Source organism: Centrocercus urophasianus, unplaced genomic scaffold (genome assembly GCF_019232065.1).
Source record: "Centrocercus urophasianus isolate 14NV4802_14NV808 unplaced genomic scaffold, USGS_Curo_1.0 seq_12, whole genome shotgun sequence".
NCBI lineage: Eukaryota > Metazoa > Chordata > Aves > Galliformes > Phasianidae > Centrocercus > Centrocercus urophasianus.
In genome coordinates, this window is record NW_024884364.1 from 33,080,733 (window position 1) to 33,105,569 (window position 24,837).

The 24,837-nt window shown below is 42.3% G+C and overlaps 1 protein-coding gene across 4 annotated transcripts in view; it reads left to right on the forward strand.

Moving 5' to 3' along the window:
• SLC37A1 (solute carrier family 37 member 1) overlaps positions 1-11,716 on the forward strand; it is a 39,129-nt gene extending 27,413 nt beyond the window's left edge. For all 4 annotated transcript variants that reach the window (XM_042810347.1, XM_042810351.1, XM_042810349.1 and 1 more), the window contains 8 exons: positions 602-664; positions 3,468-3,553; positions 4,266-4,314; positions 4,846-4,919; positions 5,588-5,666; positions 6,191-6,288; positions 8,351-8,403; positions 9,025-11,716. In XM_042810347.1, coding sequence (XP_042666281.1) covers positions 602-664; positions 3,468-3,553; positions 4,266-4,314; positions 4,846-4,919; positions 5,588-5,666; positions 6,191-6,288; positions 8,351-8,403; positions 9,025-9,040 — 518 coding nt within the window. In that variant the 3' untranslated portion in view covers positions 9,041-11,716. The remainder of the gene's footprint in view (positions 1-601; positions 665-3,467; positions 3,554-4,265; positions 4,315-4,845; positions 4,920-5,587; positions 5,667-6,190; positions 6,289-8,350; positions 8,404-9,024) is intronic.
• Positions 11,717-24,837: the final 13,121 nt, after the last annotated feature.

The window sequence follows — 24,837 nt, forward strand, 5'->3', positions numbered from 1 at the left end:
AATGCCATATTTAACACAATGGAACTTAAGTTGCCAGGCTTCCTGAGAAGCTTCTGGAAATCTGACTTGGTAGTACTTGAGTGACTACATTAGTCTAAATGTAAATATATGCCAACACTGGTCCTTGCTGTCAATAACAGAGAGTGGACTTGAGGAAATCATTTGTCTCTTCATAGTCTACAGAAACTGCACTGCAAGTGCTGTGCTGAGCACGTGTCCAGCCATCTAATGATGAATATTACTTGACATGTGATGGAAGCCCCCAGGATGAGGCTCTGTAAGTGATCCAAGTGTATGCTAATCATTATTTTAGAGCCAAGAGCCTCACTTAGGAGCACTCATTAGATCATAAGACTGTGGCTGTTCACAAATTGGAATATTGTTAAGCCAAATTTTAACAATCAACAGCTCTACTCAGTAGACTTTATAACTGAAGCATTAAAATGTCCTCCCTTGGGTGTAATTGTATTCAAAGGACTGTATTGCTGAGTGACTGATTATGATACCCATCACATGACTGTACTGAGATCTGCTTTTCGTAGTCCGGAAATGAAGAAAATGGTTTTGATTATTTTTGTTTTTGTTTTGTAATTGTCACCAGAGCACCTTGATGCCAAAAGAGCTGGGGATCTTTCTACACTGTTTGATGTGGGTGGAATCTTTGGTGAGTTTAAACATCAGTATTACATCTTCAATCAGACCAGTTTAGCAGAAGCAGTAGTGTACACAGCTAATGTATATTAGTAGTCTTCTGCCTTATATTGCCTGAAGTAGAGTTGCAGTAAGGTACTAAATAGAGATAGATCAGACATTGAAATCCTTGTTAAGCATTTTCACTTGGACAACACTACAGTCTCCCTGATTTGTTCATCACAGACTGAGCCAAATACTATGGAATTTTTTAGCTACATTGTGCATAATAGATGTTCTGCTTCTATGGGCTGATCTGCTTCAGACACTGGAGTACTGGCAACCTTGACTGATTCTGTTTTTTTTTTTTTTAATAACCTCTTCAACTACTGTAAAAAGCAGATTCTCAGGATATGCAGCGATTGTGGTGTAGGCCATGTGACCTGGATATCTCCATGTGTTTGTTACTACTTCTGTCAGATTGATTTCTTAAATATAGTACAAAATGAAGGAATGATGCATCAGTCCTTCCCCAAAGATCAAGAGTGTGTAAATCACACTCTGTGACAAACTGACAAGGCTGAACTATGGTATCTCTGCTAAGCACAAATTGATATTTTCATTAATTATTCAGCAATGCAGATATTCCATTTTGTTGATAAAATTCCAAGTCTGAGTGATTATCCTGAGTTGGTATCACTGAGTTACTGCTTTCAGTCACTTTCACTGCCACATTTAACACTCTATTTTAAATAAGCTTCGTAGAATGATAGAATCATTGGATCATTGGAAGGAACCTTTAGAAGTTGTCTGTTTCAACTCTGTGCTACGGGTAGGGACACCGACAGCTACATCAGGTGGCTCAGAGCCCCCTTGAGCATGATCTTGAATGTTCCCAGAGATGAGGCATCCACCACCCACCTGGGCAACCTGTGCCAGTGTTTCATCACTCTTACTTTAAAAAAAAAAGCTCAGAGCAATATGTCAGAAATGAGCAGTGTTTTACCTCAGACAGCCCTGGTCAGGTTTGCTGGGGGATTTGTGCAAGAGACGTCCCGTAAGACACTACTTAAGATACATCTTCCATTAATTTTTAAAAATTATTATTTTTAATATTAATAGCTGGTAGTTTGCATTGCTACTGTTAAAATAGTTCAAGTTCTGAAATTGTTCCAGTAATTCAGAAGATAAATGGTGCTGCTGCTGGAATAACTAATGTGCCATAAGATAATTTTACAGTGCTAAGCTAGATTTCACGTGATATTTTTTCTGTTCTTCTGCTTCATGCAGGAGCAGGGTCTCCCATAAATCCTGCATCCTGTCTACCAACTCAGTTCAAGTGTTTAGAATACTGCATGATAGCTTCTAAGATTTTATGGTTCCTTAGTGTCTTCTACACAGTGCTCCTTGTTGGTGAGATCATAGTAGTGCCACTGACACCACTGTTCTTTCAAATGTATTTCAGAAACTTTAAAAAAAAGAATACCAAATGCTCTTGACTGTGAATCTTTGTCACTTTCCTTGTCAAAATCTATTTGTTTTAATGTAGCTGAACTATCCCTGCTGTACACTTGTGTATTTTTTGTGGACGCAACAGTGAATGGCCACATTTTTTTTCATGATGTCTCATATAAAATGAAGTTGGGAAATTATACTGATCATAGGGGTGAGATTATTCCTTTGTCACTTGTGAGGACACCATTGAATGATTAATTATTTACTGCAGTCAGACCGTATAGTTCCCAAATAAATAAGCACTATCTCAATTTCCATCTGTTTTATGTGTACCCTCTTACACACCCTGCAGCGCCCTTATGAAAATTAGCTTTGTATCAGTCTGTTGGAAAACAATACTTGTAGTAGGGGAAGTTTCACTGTGTCAAGAGCTGTGTAGGCCTTGGTAGTTGACTGTAGGAGTATTGAGGTGTGTTGCAGTTACTGTTTCACGCTTGTGCTAAATATTACCTCTGCTTATTACATCCTAGACAGCTGAAGCAAGAGCTAGTGGTACCCTGGGGATACAAACGACTTCTTTCAGCTTTGTCTCATTCCACCGTGAATGCAAGGTTAACAAGGTGCCCTGTGCTATTTCAAACTGGCATTTACATTTAAATTCAAGTATGATGTAGATACTTGGAAGATGGGCAGCTGGGAGGGGAGAGGCAGGAATGTGGAGAATCCGAAAAACTTCCTTTCTTTCTCCCTGCACCAAGTTCTCTGTACATCATTTTGACAGCTCTTTCCCTTGGGCCTTCAAACTTGCATCTGCTACATACTCCAATTAGTACTTCTATGTGTGATCATTGGGACATACAAGAAAAAGAGAAAACTAAAGAGCATGGAGTGACTGCATGAAGTGAAAAACAAGTATTTCATTTGTCCCAGGATCTAAACTATCTCATTTCCTCTACAAACATGACATGGACAGGGCACACTACAGCTGAGTACTATTGCATGTGAGGAGTTCAGAGACCAGTAACTAGCTGGGGTGCAAGCAGAGTGAGAGCACGAGACACTGTTGCAAAGGCATTTTCTGTTCAAAAGCAGCAGAACTATAATTTCTAAGTTTTTCTTCAGTCTCTGTTCCACCCTCATTCCTGCCATCTTGAAAATTCAGTTGGAATAACCAATGAATCAGTTACCTTCCGAGTCAAACCTGGCTGAGTTATAGGATATCACCAAGTGCCAGTTATCTCATCAGTTCTATAATCTGTGTTGCTGTGTGTAACTGCATTAAAAGTCATATATTGTTTTAACTTTAGTTGAGTTTCATTAAGTGTAACTGATGCCTTTTGTGTAAAATGTACACAGTGCTACATACCTGTCTCTTCTTTCAGGTGGAATTTTGGCAGGCCTGATTTCAGACAGGCTAGAGAAGAGGGCATCGACCTGTGGAATGATGTTATTGCTTGCAGCACCCACAGTAAGAATTTGCCCTTCTTTTGCAGCTGTGGCTGGGACTTTTACAGCACTCCTTAGGAAGTTGTACAACAGCATCTTCTAAGTTGGACATGGAATTCAGACCAGGCTAAAAGTGAAAGAAGTTGAGCATATGAGGAAGTATAGATTTGGACCACCTTTACTTAAGCAATCATACCAGTGTAATCCACTGCTTGTTATTTCTTGTGCCTTATATCTTGTGAAGAAAAGCAGAAGTAATAAGCAGAGAGCTAAGTTGGACACTGAAAATCTTGCGTAGTTTATCACTCTTTTAAAATTGATGTGCAGTTCTTAGCCAGAATTTTAGTTGCTGGAAGACTGAAATTACTGTGCTCTAACTGAATACTGGCAGCTGGACATGTCAAGAGCACTTTTTTGATGTATGTTTTGATTCTTTTGTGAATTCTTCTGTGCTGCACTGAAGCTGACAATTTGAGAGTTTAAAGTTGAGTGATCTCGTCACATAGCCCTTTCTTCTGACAAGACACATGAGGAAATAGGAGCATAGCCCTTATCATCTCCCTCATCCGTTCCATCAAGCAACCATCCTGCTATGATCTAAAAGGGTTACTTTAAACCTCAGATTCCAGAACTATTTTTCACCTGATGCCTCAGATATTTTTAGTTAGCATGGGGGAAGTGGGCATCACTGCAGATGTTGGTATTACAGCATGTGTGTTTTTTCATTTTTGCAGTTGTACATGTTCAGTACAGTCAGTAAAATGGGCCTTGAGGCTACTGTAGGTGAGTATTTCTAAATTATTGTATGCCTCTCACTTCACATGAACTTTTCATTTACAATCCTTTGCTCTGCTTAGCTCTTTATTTTCCTTTTTATTTTTTTCCTTGAGAGGAGGAAGTATGGGATGAAACTCCTTAGATTATGCCTTGCTTTTTGTGCAATAAGGAGAAGGAATACAAACTAAATAATTGGTGGTATGAGTTATGGGGATTCTGTAAACAAATCGTTAGTTCGTGTCAATTAATTGTAACTAACTGTTGGTTGAGCTAACAGTGACTTAGGTAGCATCATTGGTCTTTGTTATGAGGTTTTATTTCAGCATAGGCATTATTATACAAATAATGCCTGTATATTGTATTATGTGTATATTATATGTATTATGCAAATATCAGAAATGTTTTAAGTCTACTTGTAGTGCTTTTGAAAGCAATTTCACTCATACAGGCTGATTATGTTCATGTCTTTCTATTTGTTGTTACAGTTAAGTCTTTCGGGCAACTCATGTTTTCTGTTTTTTGTCCAACTTGCAACAGTGATGCTGCTTATCAGTGGTGCCCTGGTGAATGGCCCTTATGCACTGATTACCACCGCTGTCTCTGCTGACTTGGTGAGTTTGGCTTCCCCTCTGTTTCCACCTTTGCAGCTTTGACCTCCAGAGAGAGCCATTTGACTTCTGAAGGATTATCAGAAGGGGCTGCACTGTCCTAAAGCAAGGTGATAAGGAGATGCTTAAGCTGTGTTGAGCTCAGACACTGAGATTGTTCATACATTAGTAAAGAATAGTCTCCTGCCTGTGAGACACTTCTAAATTATTCTTCCATAGTAACAAGATTAACCAAGTCTTGTAGGTGACAGTCCAAAGTGGACGTAAAAGTTACATGCAAGGCCAAGACTCTGTACAGACTTCTCTCTACCCTCCTTTATACTTTGCATCTTTGAATGAAGGAAAGGGCTATATTTGTGTGAGAGAGAAGCTGGAGACTTAATTCTCATCAGTGTAGAAAGCTATGTCTGGTACTTGTCCATGCTGCCATTTGAACTTTCAGTTGGATGAGGCCTGTTGGTCATGAATGCCACCTGAGACCAAAGGTACCCTAATACCTTTCATTGGCTAAGAGTTTGAAGGTTGCTTTCAAAGGCACTGGTTTCTGAAGGTACCAAATGAGAGTCCAGCTTCACAATGTACATCTAACATGGAGAGGTGTAGACTAGATACTACTGTAGAAACTTTTTCTGAGTTCGACTCAGGATTCTAAGCAGTATTTGTCACTTTAGGGTACCCATAAAAGCCTGAAAGGGAATGCAAGAGCCTTGTCCACAGTAACAGCAATCATCGATGGAACAGGATCTGTAGGTAAGCGAGAGCTTGGCTGTGGTAGGTAAAAACAAAAGATTTTTGAGAAACTGCGCTCTGTCCAGGTTTTGTCAAGGCTAGGTACAGTTTTGAAATTGAGAGCAAGAGCAAACTTAGTGTTTAGCAGCACTAGTGTTCCCATGTTTGAGGGAGGGTGAAGTGGAAAAAAAAAAAAAAAAGTAGATGTGGTAGGGCTCTTTCTGAGATCAGTGATTACTTGTGACTTCTGCACTGGTATGTAGAAGGGAGAATTGAGTGGGATTTGTCTTGATGTGGAATAGGCATATTTTTAGCCAAAGAATGACATTTCTCTAACTTCTAGTCTTCCAGCTTCCCCTGTGTTAGGTTCCCTATTGGCTTGTAGGTATATCAGTTACATTTTGAGCTTTCTGGGATGTTTTGGAACATCAGCTCATACTGAGTTAACTAAGTTGAGAAATTGATAATCTGTCTCAGAACAGCTATATTTCAGCATAATAAAACCTGCATTGCATCATTGTGACACTATCAGTACTATATTTTAGGTGCAGCTTTGGGGCCTCTCTTGGCTGGTCTCATTTCACCATCTGGTTGGAACAATGTGTTTTACATGCTCATGGTAGCAGATGGGTGTGCTTTGCTGGTAAGTCTAAAAGTACTTCTTGCCTGCTGTGTATTTTCTTTATGCTAAACTGTTTGTCTTAAAATGCATGTTTTCCTTTTGCAAATGCAGTGCTTTGTTGTCTAAGGAACATCCCATTGTATAGGAGATTTTCAATAAAAGAGCAAAGTAGCTTGTTTTGAAATTTTCATTTAATTGTAATCAGAAGTGCAAATTAGTTTTGATGCACTTCAATTTGTGAACAATTACACATCTGTTAATTGCTGGCTGAGCAGATTACAGCAGGCAAAATTGTAAGTGAACCTTCACATTTAAAGCTAGAAGATGCCCTAGATTCCACTCACAGAAGAATTACTTCTATTTTCCTTAAAACTGGTTTACTGGAGCAGTAACAGCTGTTTGGCTATGTTGCTGTGTCACCAAAATCACCACGATCATGATGTTGAAAGTTAATACGTTACATTCTCCAGGTTGGCCCTAAAATTGCTGTGCTGGGTTAAACAAAAAATGACTTTCTTGGTTTTGACAGTTATCAGGAGTAGATGTTAGGCAAAAGGAGCGTGACATGCATGGTTACTTGAAACAGAGTATATCCTTTTCTATTTTTTATGTTTTTCTCCTCTTCTCTTGTTTGAGATTCTGTGTGCTGGATAGGAAGATCTGATAAGGTGTCTTTTTTCCTTAACTTGCACTACTTTGCTTTAAAGACCAAAGAAGAGAGAAGATGAGGCGAGAAGAGGCTTTGAAGTCAGCCTTGCTGTAGCCACCTATAGGTTAACCTATAGGTTATGTTTCTGTGTTTGCCACAGACTTCCCTAGCAGGCATTTGTACCAATTTGGTCTGTTCTCATAGAATGCTGCCAGTCATGTTCTCATCACTGTGTACTGAGATATCCTGAAGTATCGCTTGCTTTTGCTGTCCTTTTGAAGTCCTGAATGGAAGTGCTCATGAAAGGGTGGAATGACTGTGAAACACTTCAGAACTGCACTTTCCTCTGTACTGGCTGTGCCCAGACAAAACCCCTTGTCTGCCTGGTTATTTCACTGAGCTCTGTACTTCTGCAGAAAGGCCAGTTGAGTGCATCACTCTTTCCTCAGACAAGAAAAGCAGGTAGCACTGTTTGGAGTTGGGATAGAAGCTTTCTTTCTAAACTGAAGTTAAGCCCAAAATGTTGAACTATTTTTTTTCTACATGTAAGATGTCAAATGTCTGGAAATTAATTAAATTAGATATACTAATAGTTTAAGTATGTTCCCTCTGCTCTTGTAATACTTTTTTTGGTAACTCCTGCATCCACTGTTATTTGCTGTACAGCGTATAGATGCCTGCATTCAACTTCTGTTTCTTCAAAGATACCTGGAGAGGGGTTGATCTCATGTATGATATTCAGTTCCATCATGATCGGCCACTCATACCTCTGAAATATTAGATCTAGCATCTTAAAGCACCACTACTTATAGTATTGAAGAAAATTCCTTTTGTAACAGTGAGACTGAAGATAAGGAAATCTGTAAGAGTGAGGAACCCTAGAACTTCTCATCCTATCTTTAATAAATGTGGGAATCCTCAAATTTTGTTTGTAGAATCACTTTCCTGGAGGCTGCCTCAGTTAGTAAGCCTTTTAAAATGCATTTGGAAGGCCTGATGCTATGTATGCAAGTAAATGTGGCTGACGTTGCTCATCACTGTGTGATTAAAGTTTTTCACACAAGCTTGTTTTCAGATTAACAGCTAAAATAATTTTAAGCTCCAACATTGCCATTTGCATTTTCTTTTTGAGTCTTGGGTTCCCTCTGCTGGATTCTTTTATGTCTGCTGGTAAAGTAACTGGAAAGCTGTTCTGTTTTTTACACAGAAATTGATCTCACAACTGTGAAAAAGAAATTATTTTTTGTTTCATGTTCAGTGTGAAAACTCATTTTCCAAACATTGATTAAGCATCTGTATTTTTTTTAATGGTTTCAGCATTTACAGAGTAATGTTTCAAATAGAGAACTCTGAATAACAGCGTGCAGCTTGTTGTGAAACTTTGTTGGCATATCTGTATGGATAGTAACATAGATGTTGTGTCTCTTTTTACAGTTCTTACTCCATCTAATTCAGAAGGAACTAAGGTGTAATGCAGATCATACCCTGTAAGTGTAACATACAGCTGTTGCTCTTAAGTAACAATTTAAAAACAGATTACAAAGATATTGCCCCCTAAGTGTAGACAAAACATATAAAGGTTTTCTGTATGTCCATTTCCATTTGTTGTTTTCAGTTTTGCTTCAAAAGAATAATCTTGTCTTAATGTTTTTAATCATGAACTTTCTTCTTTAGGACATCTTGTTTTGAAAAGTGCCTGAAAACCTGATTTCTTTTTGCAAAGTTTCTTAGTTATGGTTTGTTGTTTTGTTTTTTTTTCCCCAAATATGTAATCTCTCTGCTTTTCATCATGGAGTATGCAGGTGGGGAATGAGCAGTCAGGTAGCTTCTTGGTCTGTGTTGTTGGTAGTTTCAAATGTAGCTTTTTCTAAAAAGTCTCCTTGAAGGAAAAAGTGACTGGAATCAGAGTGTTGTGAATTGGGAAAGAAAATCCAGTGAATTAATGGGGTTACACTTGTCTAAGCAAAATTTTAATTCAGCCATTGGCTGTTTTGCAGCAGTGAAATAAATGAGGAAAAAAAATACATAGCAAGGAATATGGACCCTGCATTTTGGCTGTTTATATCTCACACCTAAACTTTTCCTGCCTGGTTGCTGTTCTTTCCCAGGTTTAAGGAACACTGAGTTGAGAGACCAGATTTGGAACAAGGACTGCGCAAGTGACCAGAGCTCTTCCCTGAAAGAAACCTTAATGGAATGTGCTATACGTATGTGCTATACATAAGAGGTTCTGTTCGGTGAAGAATTTTGCACGTTTACTGGAAGCAATTTGAGAAATGCAACTGATAAATCCCTGAAGCTCTTATTTTTGCACATGAATAAGTACCTCAGGATGGCAACTATTCATCAGATGAAGGGACAGGAACTTTGGGAAGCTTTGAGCAGACCGCCTCAACTGAGCCAAAGAGAAATACCAAGTGCCTTTTTTATTTCTTTTGATAGGATGTTTTTAATGAAAATGCTATACTGTGTATTTTCTAAAAACAAGTCAAAAGTGGAGCAGAAGGAGGTTGAAATCATAACAGACAGCCTAGCAGTGAAATGTCCCCTTGTTGGTGAGCAAAGTATCCTGTACGTCATCTTGTGCATCACTGTGACTGAGGGCATCACTTTGTAGAGAATAATACCATCTGGTTATTAATATGCACTGCTGTTAGTATTTTGAAGCTGCTCAGACAATGATAACCTCATCATATTATTAGTTTTTAACTACAGCACAAATTCTAATCCCAAGGATAACACCCAACCTTGTGGTAAGTGATGAAATAGAATTTATAGTCGCAGTGTATCGTAGTTAGAAGTTTTCACAAACTATTTGGGTGTGTGCTATTCTACAGTTAGGATTGTGTAAAAATTAGTCCTAAGCATCAAAAAGTAGATTATGAGTCAGAATTTCCGGTGCAGGACTCAAATAATTTTCAGGGCATTGTAGTAAAATGATTGTGGAAATGTCACATCATTATTGTGCTGCTCCTCTAGGCTGGGTTGAAATGAGAGATTGTTCCTTTTGAGGTGGCAGAGAACTGTATGCTGCCATACCTTTGAATTACTGGATTGAAAAGATGAGCTGCTGTAGTGCTCAGTGCCACAGTGATCTCTGTTGGGTGCTTGCTTATTTCAGTGGTGTCATTTATATTTGGAAGTCTTTGACAGCTCAAGGCCTTAATAGCCAGAAATCTCTTTCACATGGCTAATTTAAAGTGGCTTTGAATTTCAGATTCAGAGCCAGAATATGTGTCTGTAAGAAAAGGTGGTAGGTTGTAAGAGAACATTTCAGTAACATGTGTTACCCAGCAAACAGACAATTCAATGTCTTCTAAACATATCATTTCTTCATACAGGTATCTCCTTAGCAAAACAGGTGTTTCTGTGATCTTTTTTTTTAGAGATGTACAAAGTATAAAGGAATTTGTTTTTGTATGGGGTGTTTCTACTTAGATTGTGAAGGTTAGGTAATTTAAGCTGTGTATTGTTCATAACTATATTTATTAAATCTGTAGGGATGTGTCTCATTCTGAACTGTGCTCTAAGTTTTGCGAAACAATGCAGTGATCTTTATACTTGATTAACAAAACAGCACTCTAAAATAGCTCTGCAAAGTGTAAAGAAATATCTCATCAGCTGCTGATATGCTGTTCCATGTGTTGGCACAATCCTTGATTTCCAGGGCAGTTTTGTAATTTTTGAGTCTCTGATGAGTTACTTCCCTGGTTTGGTTCAGCATATGTTCTCTGCTTAACTTGAATGTTGTGTTCATTTTAAACTGTTTTGCTGAACAGAGGCACAGAGAAGATTTTGGCCCCACAGAGGCTCATAGCAGGTGCCAGAATCCTTGCAGGTGAATGCTCTACAGTCTCAGAAGCTGTAGTTCCCTAGCTGAATGGTTAGTTGCACGCCTTTTGTGTAAAGCTGTTGAGACCAGCGGGAACGCTCAGCCTGCCCTCACAAACACATGCTGCAGTTGGGCCCTAGGCTGCTAGTTAAATGTAGCGGAATTCTGCTACAGATCTGAGGAATGATTTGTGAGGAAAAATAACATTGCAACCCCAAAAGAGCTGCGCTGGCGCGACTTCCAAGACCTGTGTGAGAAGGGAGGGATGGAGGACTTCTCTAGCTGAAGATGCCCATCCTTTCCCCCAGAAGGACTGCAGAGCTGTGTTGCTACTTTGTCAAAATGATTTATACTCTTAAACTCTGCTGCACTCAGACTTTGAGGGGTTGTTCCCCATGGGCTGAAGTCTTAAGTTAAAATGCTTTCAGTTGTAATGAACAGTTGTACACTGTAAAGATGTGAAAGTGTGGATTTTCTGTTTTACTTGATGGGGCTGCTGCTGTTATTTATTTATTTATTTGAATAGCTTTTGTACCGAAGTGACTTGGACATGGGATTATGACAATATTGGAGGTGCTGGCTGAGTCCTTCCTTCCATTGATCACAGGAGGTAATTGGGACTCGCTGCACTGGTGGCTCTTTCCTTGCTTAACGAGCAGTGTTTCAGATCCCTCCAGCAGTGAACGTGTTGGACGATAAGATGAAGATGCCTGCTCTTTTGTAACAACCCCATGGGTCCCCAAAAAGTGAGCAAGCTGTTTTGTTAGTACGGGGTGTTAATATTCATTAATCTGGAAATGAACAAAACTGACAAAATGTTGTATGTAGAAACATGAGTGACTGATAGGTAGAACTGAATTTGAGTAAGACTACAAGGTTTGGATTTTGTGGGTTGTTTTTTTTTTAATGCTGGTTATTCTCGATTTTTATCTATATAACTTCCGTGTGAAATAAAAACGTGTTCTGCTTTAAAATGTGATATGGTCATTACTTCATCTTTTACATCTCCATGAAGAAATACTTCATTTATTGCTTTGGAGGACAGGTATCTCTGCTGAGACAGCACTTCTGTCTCTTGTGTGGGCAATGGAAGGGATTCATTAAGAGAACAAACTAGAACCTTTTGTTTTGAAAACAATACCCTGTTCAACTCAAACAGGTAATTACTTTTTTTTCATAATGGGATTGTGGGTTATACAACATCATATTTGTAATCAGCTGCATTAGATATTCTGCCTTCTCCTTTTTGTCTCATAGGGAAGGAGGGCACTCAACTGAGTCAGAGACCGAACCCAGCTCCTACAGCGTAGCTTGAAGGTGCCTTTTTTGTTATCCTCAATTTATATGGAATTTAAATGGAAAAGCTTTTTATCTCTAATCATCTTGAACATCTATGGTCTTTAATCCATTTAGTGCAGTGATATAATATCCATACCCACAGGTATACTGGGATAAAACTGCTTAGAAAGGAAAACAATTCTAGTTGGAAAAAAGTGTCTGGGTCTTGGACAAAATTTATCATCAGAATGTGCCCAAAGTGCTTTTAGGAATAGGCAAATAGTAGCTTGGGCTTTTTTGTATAAAAAGGGAGACTCAGGGGAAGTTTCTCTTCTGCCTGATCTGGAGCAGAAGCCTCCACCAGTGTAGCTGCACCCTCATGAGCCAGCTGTTGGTAGAGATGTGGCATTGGAGGTTTGTCTCATTGTGCATAGGAAGAGTTTTTAGGGTGGGAAACTGATAAAATAGCTAGTCACAAAGTGACATTCACAGATCAATTTGAGACTTTATAAATAGCTGGTGAGAAAGGTGTGGTATATTCACAGAGTACTTTAAGATTTTTTTTGCCTTTAAGTTAAATTGCTAGCCTACTCCATGTGCTAAGATGATTCATTTCTTCCCATATATTCTGCCAGTTACAAAATTCCAAAAGGGATTTTGCCATCCAGTTCTGGAAGTTACTGCATGTGTTCCTTAATAGTATCCCTGGAACAGCAATGAGAATCCTTCATCTGTGTTCATGCCACTGTTACACTACCTCAGACTTAGGCAGCGTTTATGCTTGGGAATCCATTCAGTTGCTGCTGCTGGGTTTCTCCAGTGATGGATGTGTGGAGTTGTTTGCATGAAAAGTGCTGCTCTAGGTTATGTAGGCGTAATGGGGTATAAAAGAAATCAGAGTACATTTAGAGCAGTTGGAGGCTGACTGTTCTTCACACAGAATTCAGTTGAGAAAGATTGTTCACAGTCTGATGAAATTATTAGGCCTTGATTTGGTGATGGTGGTAATCTCTGGTTGGACTGAAATTTTACAGCCTGCATATTATATGGGGGTTTGGATTAGATCATGCAATGATTTCTCCTGGGCTTGAAGTTTCTCTGATAGGCTGTCCTTATTGCTGCTGTTTTGTGCTCCCAGCAAATCCATTTTGATTTTTTTATATTCTCTGCTAAAGTAACAGTGCCGTAGTTATGGACTGTTCCTCCACTCACAGACTTCTGTGCCTGCAAGGTGACTGCAGGCACAGGGCTCCATTTCTTTTCCTGAGAGCTTTGCACCTCAGTGCTGTGGGGCACTGGTAACCTTGAACTACATTCTCTCTCATGCAATCTTAAAAATGTGACTGCCATCCTTACCCAGGAGTGTACTGGACGGATAAGTGTTGAAGGTCGCCCTCGATGGTGCACTGAACTAGAAGGTTCTGTGCTTGAGTGCAGCATTCACTGCGAATTTTTTAATCCAGTGAGAAATGGAAAATGTTTAAGATCTCTTTTAAGTGGAACTCCCACTGCAACTTCGTGTTGTAAAGGACTCTTTGAGTGTAAGTGGACCTATTCTGTGCCATGTTTAAGGGTACATACATGTACATCTGCAGAATATCTTTCTTTGTGGCTGTTAGATAATTATCCAGATGTAAATAAGTCTCTATTTATTTATTTTCCTGGAGAGCTATCACAGAATGGCCTGGGTTGGAAGGGAACTCAAAGATCATGAATCTCCAACCCTCCCATCACATGCAGGGCTACCAACTTCCACATTTAATGCTAGACCAGGCTGCCCAGGGCACCATCCAACCTGGCTCTGAACATTTCCAGGGACAGGGCATCCACAACCTCTCTGGGCAGCCTGTGCCAGCACCTCACCACTCTCATAGTAAAGAAATAAATATATCTGCATGTCACAGTATTTAAGGGGGGAAAAAAGGGGGTAATCAAGTATGCATTAGTGTAAATAGAGACAAAGGATGAGGAAAAAATGACAGTTGCTAGAAATCATTGAGAAAAGCAGAAAGCTGGCATCAGAAACACTGAATACCTATTGCCTAAAAATAGTTGTTTCCTGTGCTTCTGTTAATAGTAAGAAAACTCCAAACCACACAGATAAAGCGTGTTGTGGGTGAAATGTTGCTGTGGGAGCAGGGAACCATAGAGTGGTTGGTCATTCTGCATCTCTAGGAATCACTGTGTCCCCACTGCAATTGCAGATTGTGTGCATGGATAAAAGAAGCCAAGGAGAGAACAAGCGAGACATGGAGATTGTGTTCCACTGCCTCCACAGAAGACTGCAGCCAAGAGCTTGTCCAGATGTCATCTGAAAGAGAGCAATGTCCTTTGGCTATGAAATGCTACCTACAGATAGAAAAAAAGAAAATGCAAACACAGAATCTTGGAAGTCCGTTTTGGATAAGGTGTGGGCATGTCCCCATGGAGCCCAGCCTGAATTTCTTCCATCATCTTTAGGTTGCCGTGGTTATGCGAGCCTTGCTTCAAAAACAGATGTCAAAGAATCCTTCGTACTCTGTTATTTGTTTACTTATCAACACACTAGCTGATTTCTCCAGTTCTAATCACGTGCCTAGTGTGTCTTTAAAAGAAAATGAATTAAAACGTATGTCTCATTTTTCCTTACCCCCAGAGATCAATTTCTTGCATAAGCCTGGCTCCGAGTTCGTAGGGTTTCTCCCAAGGTTGTGGGGTGCAGATTTCATATTTGTTAGGAAATTGTGTTGGGTTTTTTTGTTGTTGTTGTTTGTTTATTTGTTTGTTTTGTGGTCTGAGATCTGTGACAATTTTTCTTTGTTTGTTTCTAAGAAAGATTCACAGAAGGCAGAGCCTTAGAAAGGTTATATTGGACAGATGAAGTATGGCAGAGTTGAGGTACAGTTAAGTCGACCACCTTTTCTATCTTAGTGCTTTAGCAATTGTACCCACAGGCTGCAGTGAATATCTAGTGAATATCTAAAACCTTCAGACATTGTTTCTAGGATGTTATTCTCCTTTTACTTGTGGAACTGAGGAGAAAACATTTGAAGAATCCAATAATTTTATTTATGTCCTCGCCATTTAAGTTTATCTGATACCCAAATCCTTAACAGGTGGCCTGAATTTCTCAGGTTATTCAGAAAGTAGCAGCAGCTCATTGAGGTCAGAACTCAAAGCAGCAGCCTGAGTTCATATGCTAAATCAAGAGGGTCACAGCTACGTTTGTGTACATATATACATGAGTTGCAGCATAAATAGGGATCAAGCAGAAAGAGAGCTGGACTTCACTTCTCAGGGGATATGGAGATTCTGGCTCAAAAAAAAAAAAAAGATGAAGTGTTCAATAACTACTGAATTTTCATGATTTCGTTTCTGTGATAGGAAGGGTAGTTGGCACGTACTGCACAGAGCAGCCAATAACATCCAGGCTAAACTTAAAGAAGTGGGTTTCTTCTGCCTCCTCTGCCAAACACAATGCTGTTATTTCTGCTGCAGGGGACGGCATATTATATTTGAGTCTGAGTCATTCAATTTGCTGCAGGCCACGTGAGACTTCAGCTTAATAAGTACAGCAGGTTCTGAAGCTATTATTAAATCACTCCTATCATCTGGTAGGAAACAGCTGAACATCGTGTCATTCCATGACAGAATCTGCATATTTGGTTTTCCACTGGTACATGGGGCTAATAACCGTGTAATGGAGGGGTACAGCTTAGCTGTTGCTGTTGGGAGTCTTGGTAAAGCTTCTTCCCCTTCTCCTCTGGCTGCAGTTTTCAAGTTATCTGAAAGGAACAAAGCATCTAGCAAGAGAATAGAAGAGCTCTCAAAATCTTATCGTGTGCATGTTCTCTGTCCCCAATAGAAGAAAGTGAAATCAGGGTCCTCTGTGCTGTGGCGATTGCTCCATCGAAGCGTGGGTGCATACATCTCGGTGCCAGCATCCTCTTTTCTCTCTTCGGGGTTAAGGAAGTTTGCCTGTTTGCTTTGCACTGAGGAGAACATATTAGCACAGCTGGTCAGCGTGTCTGCATGCAAGATGTAGTTGCATAAAGCAGCGAAATACAGCGAGAAGCCACCTGCTTTCCTTGCTCTGGTATTTACATTGGCAGGTCTCAAAAGTGGGGCCACCAGCACAGAAATGTGAGATGGGGCTGTGTGATCAACGTGATGCCTAAGGATGTGTGCTTTACTGACTGATATCTGTGCTAGAGCTGTTTCACAGTCTGACTTCTCATATGCTCCATTGTCAGGGGACTCTGACCCAGGCTCCAAATTTCAGTAAATAATTACTTGAGGGGAATGAAATCCCTCTCTAGCAAAGCACCTAACAGTGGTGAATCCATTAAACTCCTTGACCACTTGGAGCAAAGCTAACACGTCTCATTCTCAGGATGATTTTCCCAGCACTGTCGTTTGAAGTAAGACCTCTCAGTAGGACAGTTGATGTAAGCTGGTCAGTAGCAGGGAAAAGAGATCTCCTGCATTTGCCTGCTTGAAATCCGCTAATAGAATAATGCATCTGTCGAATCAAGGTCTAAATCTCATTCCCATTGTGTCACTAGAAAGGAAATGTTATTCCTCAGCACAGGCTGATTCCTATACACTGTTTTTTCAGAATAGCCAGACCCATGAAAGCAGATAAAATGAATGACTAGCAGCCCCAGTACGTTCACCTACGCATCCCTTCTGTGTTGTTTCTGCTGTCTCTGTTTTCCAGGCATAGTTGAAATTGCCCATGTAAATGTGTTCTGCTGAGAACAACAACAATAAACAACTCTATGATCAACTGTATCACTACTCTTATTTTTTCTGCCAAAAAAAGGATCCAATAAGCACTCCAGCTCTGCATGATTTTCTAGCAATTTTCTTATTCTGTGACATGAGGCTGTTTTCAAGCAAGCTTGCCCCCAAAATTCTCTCATGAACATTCAGTTCTCTGAGAATCAAATTCTAGGTCTGTTTGGAGTGTGCAGCCTTTTCTGCCTCTGCCCTTCAGGTATCTCAGCTTCCTCCAGCAGGTGATGCCTTCTGTGGGGAGGCGCTGGATAGCTGTGGCTGGGCATGGATGCCAGAGGCAGAAAGTTTTCACATAGCGATCCATGGTGATGGGTTTTGTGTCTCTGGAGGGCTCAGCTGAGCTTACATTCAACAACAGTTACAGCATGAAATGAGCCAGTGGCTGAAGCTGGCCAACTCTCGAGTAACGATGCCAAATGAAGCACAGCGCAGATGCACACAGAGCTGTGAGAAGAGTGGGAAGTTCTGTTGAGGTGGTAGTGAAATTTCCTAACCCTGTAAGAGGTTCAGATGTCCTCATGGACATCTCAATGAAAACTGCTCTGAATAATGCTCAAAAATGCTGGAACAGCTAGAAATAGGTGGCTGTTCTGCATGTTGCAGTATGATACTACAGCAGGCTATTGAATCACAGAATATCCTGTGTTGGAAGGGATCCATAAGGATCTTTGATTCATAAGGATCTCCTGGCTCCACACAAACACCCAAAATCAAACCCTAGCTCTGAGAGCACTGTCCAGATGCTTCTTGAGCTCCAGCAGCAGGGAGCGTGCCCACAGCCCTGCGGTGCAGACCTTTTCCCTGACCCCTAGCAGCCCTCCCCTGACGCAGCTCCATGCCGTTCCCTCGGGCCTCGTTGCTAGCACCAGAGGGCAGCAGTGCTGGGCCTGGTGCCCCCTAGGCGCAGTTGTCCCTTTGGCTCCAGGGCACACTGTTGGCTCAGGTACAGCTTGCCATCAGCCAGAACCCCCAGGTTCCTTTCCCTGGGACTGCTCTACAGCCTCTAGCCCCCAGTCAGTACATATGTGTAGGGTTGCCCTTGGTCCTAGGTGCAGCACTTACTCTTGTTGAGCTGTGTGTGACTGATGATTTCCCAGCCCTCCAGTTTGTTCAGGTCTCTCCATCCTCAATGGAGTCAACAGCTCCTCCTGCAGATTTGCTTAGCACACCTTCAAGATCTTTATCCAGATCATTGATGAATGTGTTGAAGAGAACTGGCCCTAAAATGGAGTCCTGTGGAACCCCACTAGTGTCTGACTGCCAGCTTGGTGTAGCCCCATTGAACGTAACCTTTTGAGCCTGACCCATCAGCTCACCCATCGCATTATGTTTCTGTCCAGAAGAATACTTTGAGAAACAATATCGAGAGCTCTGCTTAAATACCAAAAGATTACATCAACTGATTTCCATTGTTCAGGTAGGTGAGTAACCCTGTCGTAAAAGGAAATTAAGTTCATTAAACAGGACTTTCCCCTTGTGAACCTGTGTTGGCTATGACTAATGGCTGCATTGTCTTTCAAGTGTTTTTCAATAACTCCCTGAATAATCTTCTCCATAATTTTACCAGGCACTGAAGGGGGACTGACAGGCCTATTATAATATCCAGGGTTTTCTTTCTTACACTTCTTGAAAAATGGGACAACTTGTGCTGGATGACTGTAGCAATGGTTAATTTATGGTAACCGGCCCACATCTCACCCAGCCATGTGAGACACCCAGGTGCACCTCTACACAGCAGTGTTCAAGCAAACCAAGCTGGCTTCTGAGAAGCAGCTCTTTAGACACAGGCACGCTTTGCCAAATGCAGCTCCAATCTTGGTTGCTTGCTCCAAGAACATGATGGTTTGGGGTTGGATGAGGGGAGGGGATGTATAGAAGATAAATAAAAGCAGACCAAATGCACCACTTTATTAAGTGACACGTTGCCTTTGGCTTTTCCCCTAGCAAATGCGAAGGATAAATTCTCATAGGCTCCAAAGCAAGCAAGACTTGGCTTCTCTGCAGAAATCATGTAAGTAATTCTGTCTCCGTAGCTTTTCTTCTGCTCACTAACACCATTCCTTGGGCAGAGGGATGAAGGAGAGCAGGGTTGTACTGCTGGCAGGAGAGGCAAATGGGAAACAGCGTGGAAAATGAGCCCCTGAGATGAAATGGGGCAGAGGAAAGAGCATGGAGCACTCCTGGCCATGGTGAAGGTACAGGGCATGTAGCAGGGAGCACTGATCAGGGAATACAGTGAGGGAATGAGCAGCAAGAGAAAGTGCAAAAAACAGAAGGGCAAGTAGAAGGAGTGGAGCTGAAAAGCAGAGCCAGCCACAACTTTTTTCACTTTTTAATGGAGGGCTGCTGGGCTTCTGTTTTTTTCTGTATGCCCAGAAAGTTTCTTCTCAGTTTCTTGTCAGAAAACTTATTTGCTGCCTGTGAGAGGTTCATGCCTCTCTTTTGAGACAGTGACCGATAGCTAACAGTGCATTTTCATCAAACACTTGGGCAGAGGGAGAGAATCAGAGAGGAAGAAACCTTCCCATTCAATGTCCAGATTGTGTGGAAGTGGCTGAAAGGATAAGAATTTAAAAACAAAGATTAAACAATCCAAAGTGAATTCAGTGAAAAAAACTCAAAAGAGAAGGATAAAGAGAGGAGGGAAAGGAGAAAGAGTGAAAAAATAGGACAGAACCATATCTGTGTTGCAGAAGATCCAGCCACTAATGAGTCCTCTCTGGGAGAAGTTTCCCAATAAAAGCCAGCCTCTCCGAGCTGTTAGGGACGGCAGTAAACTGCTGATGATCCCTGAGCTGCTCTCCTGGCAGCGTACCAATAACCAGTGCCCCTGTGCAGAAAAGGGAAAGTAGCTCTTGTCGTTCAGCGGTAACCCTTGGCAAAACCTGATTTCCCTCACGTGGCTCCTGATCAGTCCAGGGTTGTGCAATTTGCAGTGCCCATGGTCTGTTTCTAGGGACACTGGCCACACAGTTGTGAAAAGACAGAGTGACTGTTGCCTTGGCCTCTGAGCCCCAGTCTGAGCAGGGCTGCCCCTCCAACAAGAATGGTGCTGCTAAGGGAGCCTTGTCACTCTGACACAGTTGAGGAAGCCATCTTTATGGCACACATGTCAGGACCTCAGGACATCTATTTACTGTTACACAAGGGCGTGGGTAGCACACAGGCCTGGAGGTGAAAAGCAGCAATGAGCCCTGATGACTCCCAGAGGCAGGACTGGCAATGGAGAGGCTGACCACTGCCTGCCTCAGGAGGGTGCAGAAGGCACACTCAAACCCTGCATGTGGTCATCAACCTAGGATTAATCCAGGAGACAGGAGGAGGGCTTGGAAGGTGGTGTCCCTCATCCCCTGTGTCACTGCAACTGTTCCTGAACCTAAAACCTGGATATAGTCTCCATGGTTCTTGGCTGTTGGACAAATGGCCTTGGATATCCTGCCCTTGTGCCTGGAGGCTGGATGGGCTCCTTGGATACCACGCATACTAAGTCCTTGTCTGTGCACAATGTAGAAAGGGAAACACTGCCTTGAGCTGTTTTCCCTTACCTCTTGTGATATCTTGAACTTCAGCATTCACATCTCAACACAAATGTTGCTGGTCTCGGGGCTTTCCTGGGACCATCTGTACGAGCAGGGGCTCAGGAAGAGGAGGGAGTGTGGGATGAGACACAGCACTGTGGTGCAAACCGAGGAGGAAGCTGCATGGGATAGAACCAAATGAAATAGGGTGAAAGGATGGTGAAATACACAGACCAAAATACAACTGTTTTTGTGTGAGGCCCGCCACCCACTCCATAAAATGCTTCCACTTCATTTTCTATAATACGTCAGTGCTGCCCTTTCTCCTGACCATATCATCAATTGTATGCTATTTACTGTTTTCCTCATGAACCGAAGCCTTATTATGGCGTGAAAATCCCAGTTCAATTTTGTTCCTTGGTGAACATCTCTGGCTTTCAAACTTGTAGAGGAAAGCTCACGTACATGACCCGGGTGAACAAGCAAATCCAAAAAAACAGAGACGAGTGAAAAGAAAGATCAGAAATGTGTTATTTGAAAGTAGATACTAATGATTTCTTATCTAATCTTCTGTCTTGCTTTGGTCATGACCTGTAGCTTTCAGAAATGTTGACGATGCTAATGGAGGGATGTATAATAGGTGATTGTCTAGGTAACGCTCCCAGGGAACGGCGTCACTGAACTCAATCTAGTTTCAGAAACTGCAAAAGTGTTTAAAATGTCCTTATTTCATACAGCTTTCAGCTTTCTGCTATAGCAGGTCAGAAAATTTTCAGCGCTGCCTGGGCCCACGAAGTCTTTGTTATTTTTTTCACACTGAATCTGTGGCTCTGTTCTGGCCTCCCACACTAAAAGATACAACATTTAATCTCTTGTATGGAGAAAATACAATGGACTTCTGCCCATTAGAGGAAACTGCACTGAAAGCTCTATGCAAAAAGAAAAAAGTATGAAAAAATATGTGGGAAAGTGTTATGTGTGTATCTGAGATATTATCTTGCTACCTGTGAAGATGTATATTTTAAAAATTGCATTGAAATAGAGTGTTTACTGCAAAGAGTTGTTCAAAGTCCCTTAAAACTGACTCACCAAAGGTTTACATGGCTGTGCCTCTCATGGAATCATGGAATCGCGGGGGTTGGAAGAGGCCTCAAGAGATCACTGAGTCCAATCCCTCTGCTAAAGCCGGTAGCCTACAATAGGTAGCACAGGTAGGCATCCAGGCATTTTTCATGGGATGCTTGTGTGCCACAGCTGAGGAACCATCTCCCACCCAGTGCCCTCAGTTTGCCAACACGTCCAGCCTGCTGAGCAGCTCTCTCCGCCCCCCCCCCCCCCCCTCCTCCCCGTGCAGTGCAGCGTTTCCCAGCCATCATATCCCTTCTTGTACAGGTGGATGCTCGTCCTCTCTCTGCCCATGTCACCTCTTTCACCTAGAAGCCTGCAGACCTTCTTTCCCCAGGCCCCATCCCATGCATGCATGAGACTGGTGCCAATGTCAGTAGCCTTTTGTTAATCCTGGGGTTGTCACAAAACTTCAGGATATATGAGTGTTGATATGTGCTGAGTGCTGAGTAGCACTGAGCTTTCAGATGGCAGTAACCCAGAATATGCATCTGAGGATACTTTACTTTCCCATGCTGTGTAAAACCCCAGGCAGTTTTCATCCAGTATAGCCATGGGTTGCTTACCTCCTGTTTGGGAGCACAAATTGTGATCCCCCATTCAGACTTTCTTGCCAAGAACATGAGCCAACCTTGTCCAGTAGAGGGAATTTACTTTTCCACTTCTTGGCTCTCAGCCCTCTAAATGATGTAACAAGTGACTCCAGACACAGTTAATTTCATTTACATTTTCCCCATCAGCTATTGAAGGTTCCAGTCGGATCTGCTGATTTCTTCCACAACCTTATAAAAACACAGATTTTATAGCTGGGCTTTCCCAGAAGCTCTGCATCAGGGCTCCAGTATGCTGGATGAATCTGCCATTAGTGTTTGGCTACGGTTTGTGCTTGCGTGTATGCATCTCATCCTTCACACAGTATACAGCTGGGTCAAAAGCGAGATTGCAAGGCACTTGGGGACTCTTCAATGTATGAAAATACTTCAAATGAAGGTCTTGGAACAGAGGACTGGATTACGAAGATGAGACTGGGAAATGAAGAGGGGGAAGTGGAAAGCAGAGAGCTTTCATGAAGTGAAAGAATCACCCATGGCCTGGGACTGCTCTTAATACAACCACAGATAACTTGGGGTTGGAAGAGCCTCTGGGTCCATCTGGGCCAACCCCAGCTCCAGCAGGGACACCCAGAGCAGGTTGCCCAGGCCCACATCCAGTTGGGTTTTGAAGGTCTCTGAGGAGGAGACCCCACAGCCTCTGGGCAGTCTGAGCCAGGACTCCATCACCTGCACAGTGAGTAATTGTTTCTAAATGTTTAGATAGAGCCTCCTATGTTCTAGTTCGTGCCCATGGCCTCTTGTCTTTCCCAGACCAGTACTTCACATGTGGACAAGTGTGTATCTTTCCCATGATTTGAAGTGGCATATGAAAGTTTCAAGCCAATGAGGTGCTGGCACAGGTTGCCCAGAGAGGTGGTGGATGCCCCATTCCTGGAGACACTCAGGGTCAGGCTGGATGGGGCTCTGAGCAACGTGGTGTAGCTGTAAGTGTCCCTGTCACTGCAGGCAAGATGGACCACATGATCCTGAAGAGTCCATTCCAATCCAGGTGATTCTATCATTTTATTCTATAATTGTAAAAGCAAAAACCATTGGTACCAGAATTTTAACAATGATTGTAAACATAGTAAAGAGCGCATTATCGCTGTGGTGGCCAGCATTGTTGTGTTAAAGTGAAAAAAGCTGTCCATTAGAGTGTGTATTTCACACCCTGGACTCCAGACCAGACATGTCAAAAAATGCTGCAGTTGCCTGTCAGCCCATGTCTCTGGGCTTTGATGTGAAAAGTGGGCTATGTGTGTGATCATGGCTGCTGAGATGACCAAGAAATGCAGCTGGAGCCGAGAGCAAGGTGAGGAACTGAACTGCTACATGGTGAGGGCTCAAATACAGGATTTCGAGGTCCAGATAGAAAGATTATATGAAAGTCTCAGTCTCAGTGTTAGCAATCTGTAATTAGCATCAAATACGATCATTTCCAGACCTGGACCTGTAGAAACCTGACAGCATATGAAAGAAATGTGCGAGTAAAAGAAGTGAGTAAAAATTTCCATACCCAGAAAGTCCTACACTTTCCATAGGCATACGGAAAAGAGTTAAAGCTGAACTGAAGAAGCTTCTGCCATAGACATGATGGAGGAATGGAGGAGCTCGTACTGCTGTAACCAGCAGTTCAGTCATTAGCAGCCCTGACTCATGGTGGCAAAAAAATATCCCAAGAGAAGCAAAACAGAAAAAAAACAGGAAAGGAGAGAGTGGCTGATAAAACATCCAATGGAACAGCCAATGGGATAATCAGTGACATAGTTTGTGGGATTTTTAATGGGATATCTGATAGAATGACCAATAGGATAGCCAATGGGATAGCAAGTGGGATAACTGATGGGATAGCCATTGGGATAGCCGATGGGATTCTCAACAGCCCTACAGGGCTCTTTCTCGAAAGCTTCAGAAAAAAATGGTGATGGCCCCAGAAAAAACAACTCAGCCACACTGTGCTCACAACCTGTGCCATGCAAAGGCAGAGGAGAGGCTGTCTCCAAGTCCTCTCCCCTCTGCGACCCAGCATTATCACTGCTGATCTTCCAGCTGCCAGTGAGCACGGGCACAGCAGAATGGTGTGGACACACAGCACTTGGTGTCCTCTCAGAGGGTTGGCCATCATGTGCTTTGCTCCCCTCTGGCTTTTTGGCTACACCTTGGATGTGCTTCCCAGGGTGCTTTGCACTCCCCCATTCCTTCATGAGAGAGTACGGGCTTTGTGTCTCCTTTGTGCTTTTGGAACTCACAACTCTACGGCCACAGCTTCCCCTTTCCATCTTTCTCTTTCCATCTAACAATGACAGGAGGGATGTGGAAATCAAACTGCATGGTTTTGGTGGAGGCAGCCCCAGCGGATGGTTAAGGGTACCTCCAGCCTGCTTGCAGCCTGCAAGGAGCTCACTGGAAGTGTCAGCACTAATTAGCAATTATGGTCCTGTTTCAACACACAAATGAATGACACCTCTCAGCATTCTGGTGGAGGAGGTCTCCCCCCCATCAGTAAGTGCCATTCGGCTTGGCATGTGTCACGGGAATGCCAAAAAGGACTGTTGCCATGGGAATGGACGCATCTGGAGCCGCGTCCCCCCTCCTGCCCACGGCAGCTGGATGCGGAGGGGAGCAGCACGGGAAGGAGGTGGCGGGGAGACGGGCACAAACAACGCGTGCACGTTAGAGGAGGGACCTTCCCAGAATGAGAGTGCCGTGGGACACAGCGGAGCGGGGACACCGAGCTGCCAGGCAGCGGTGGCTCAGCCTGGTGGGATAAGCCTTGTTTTCTGCTCTGGTGGGAAG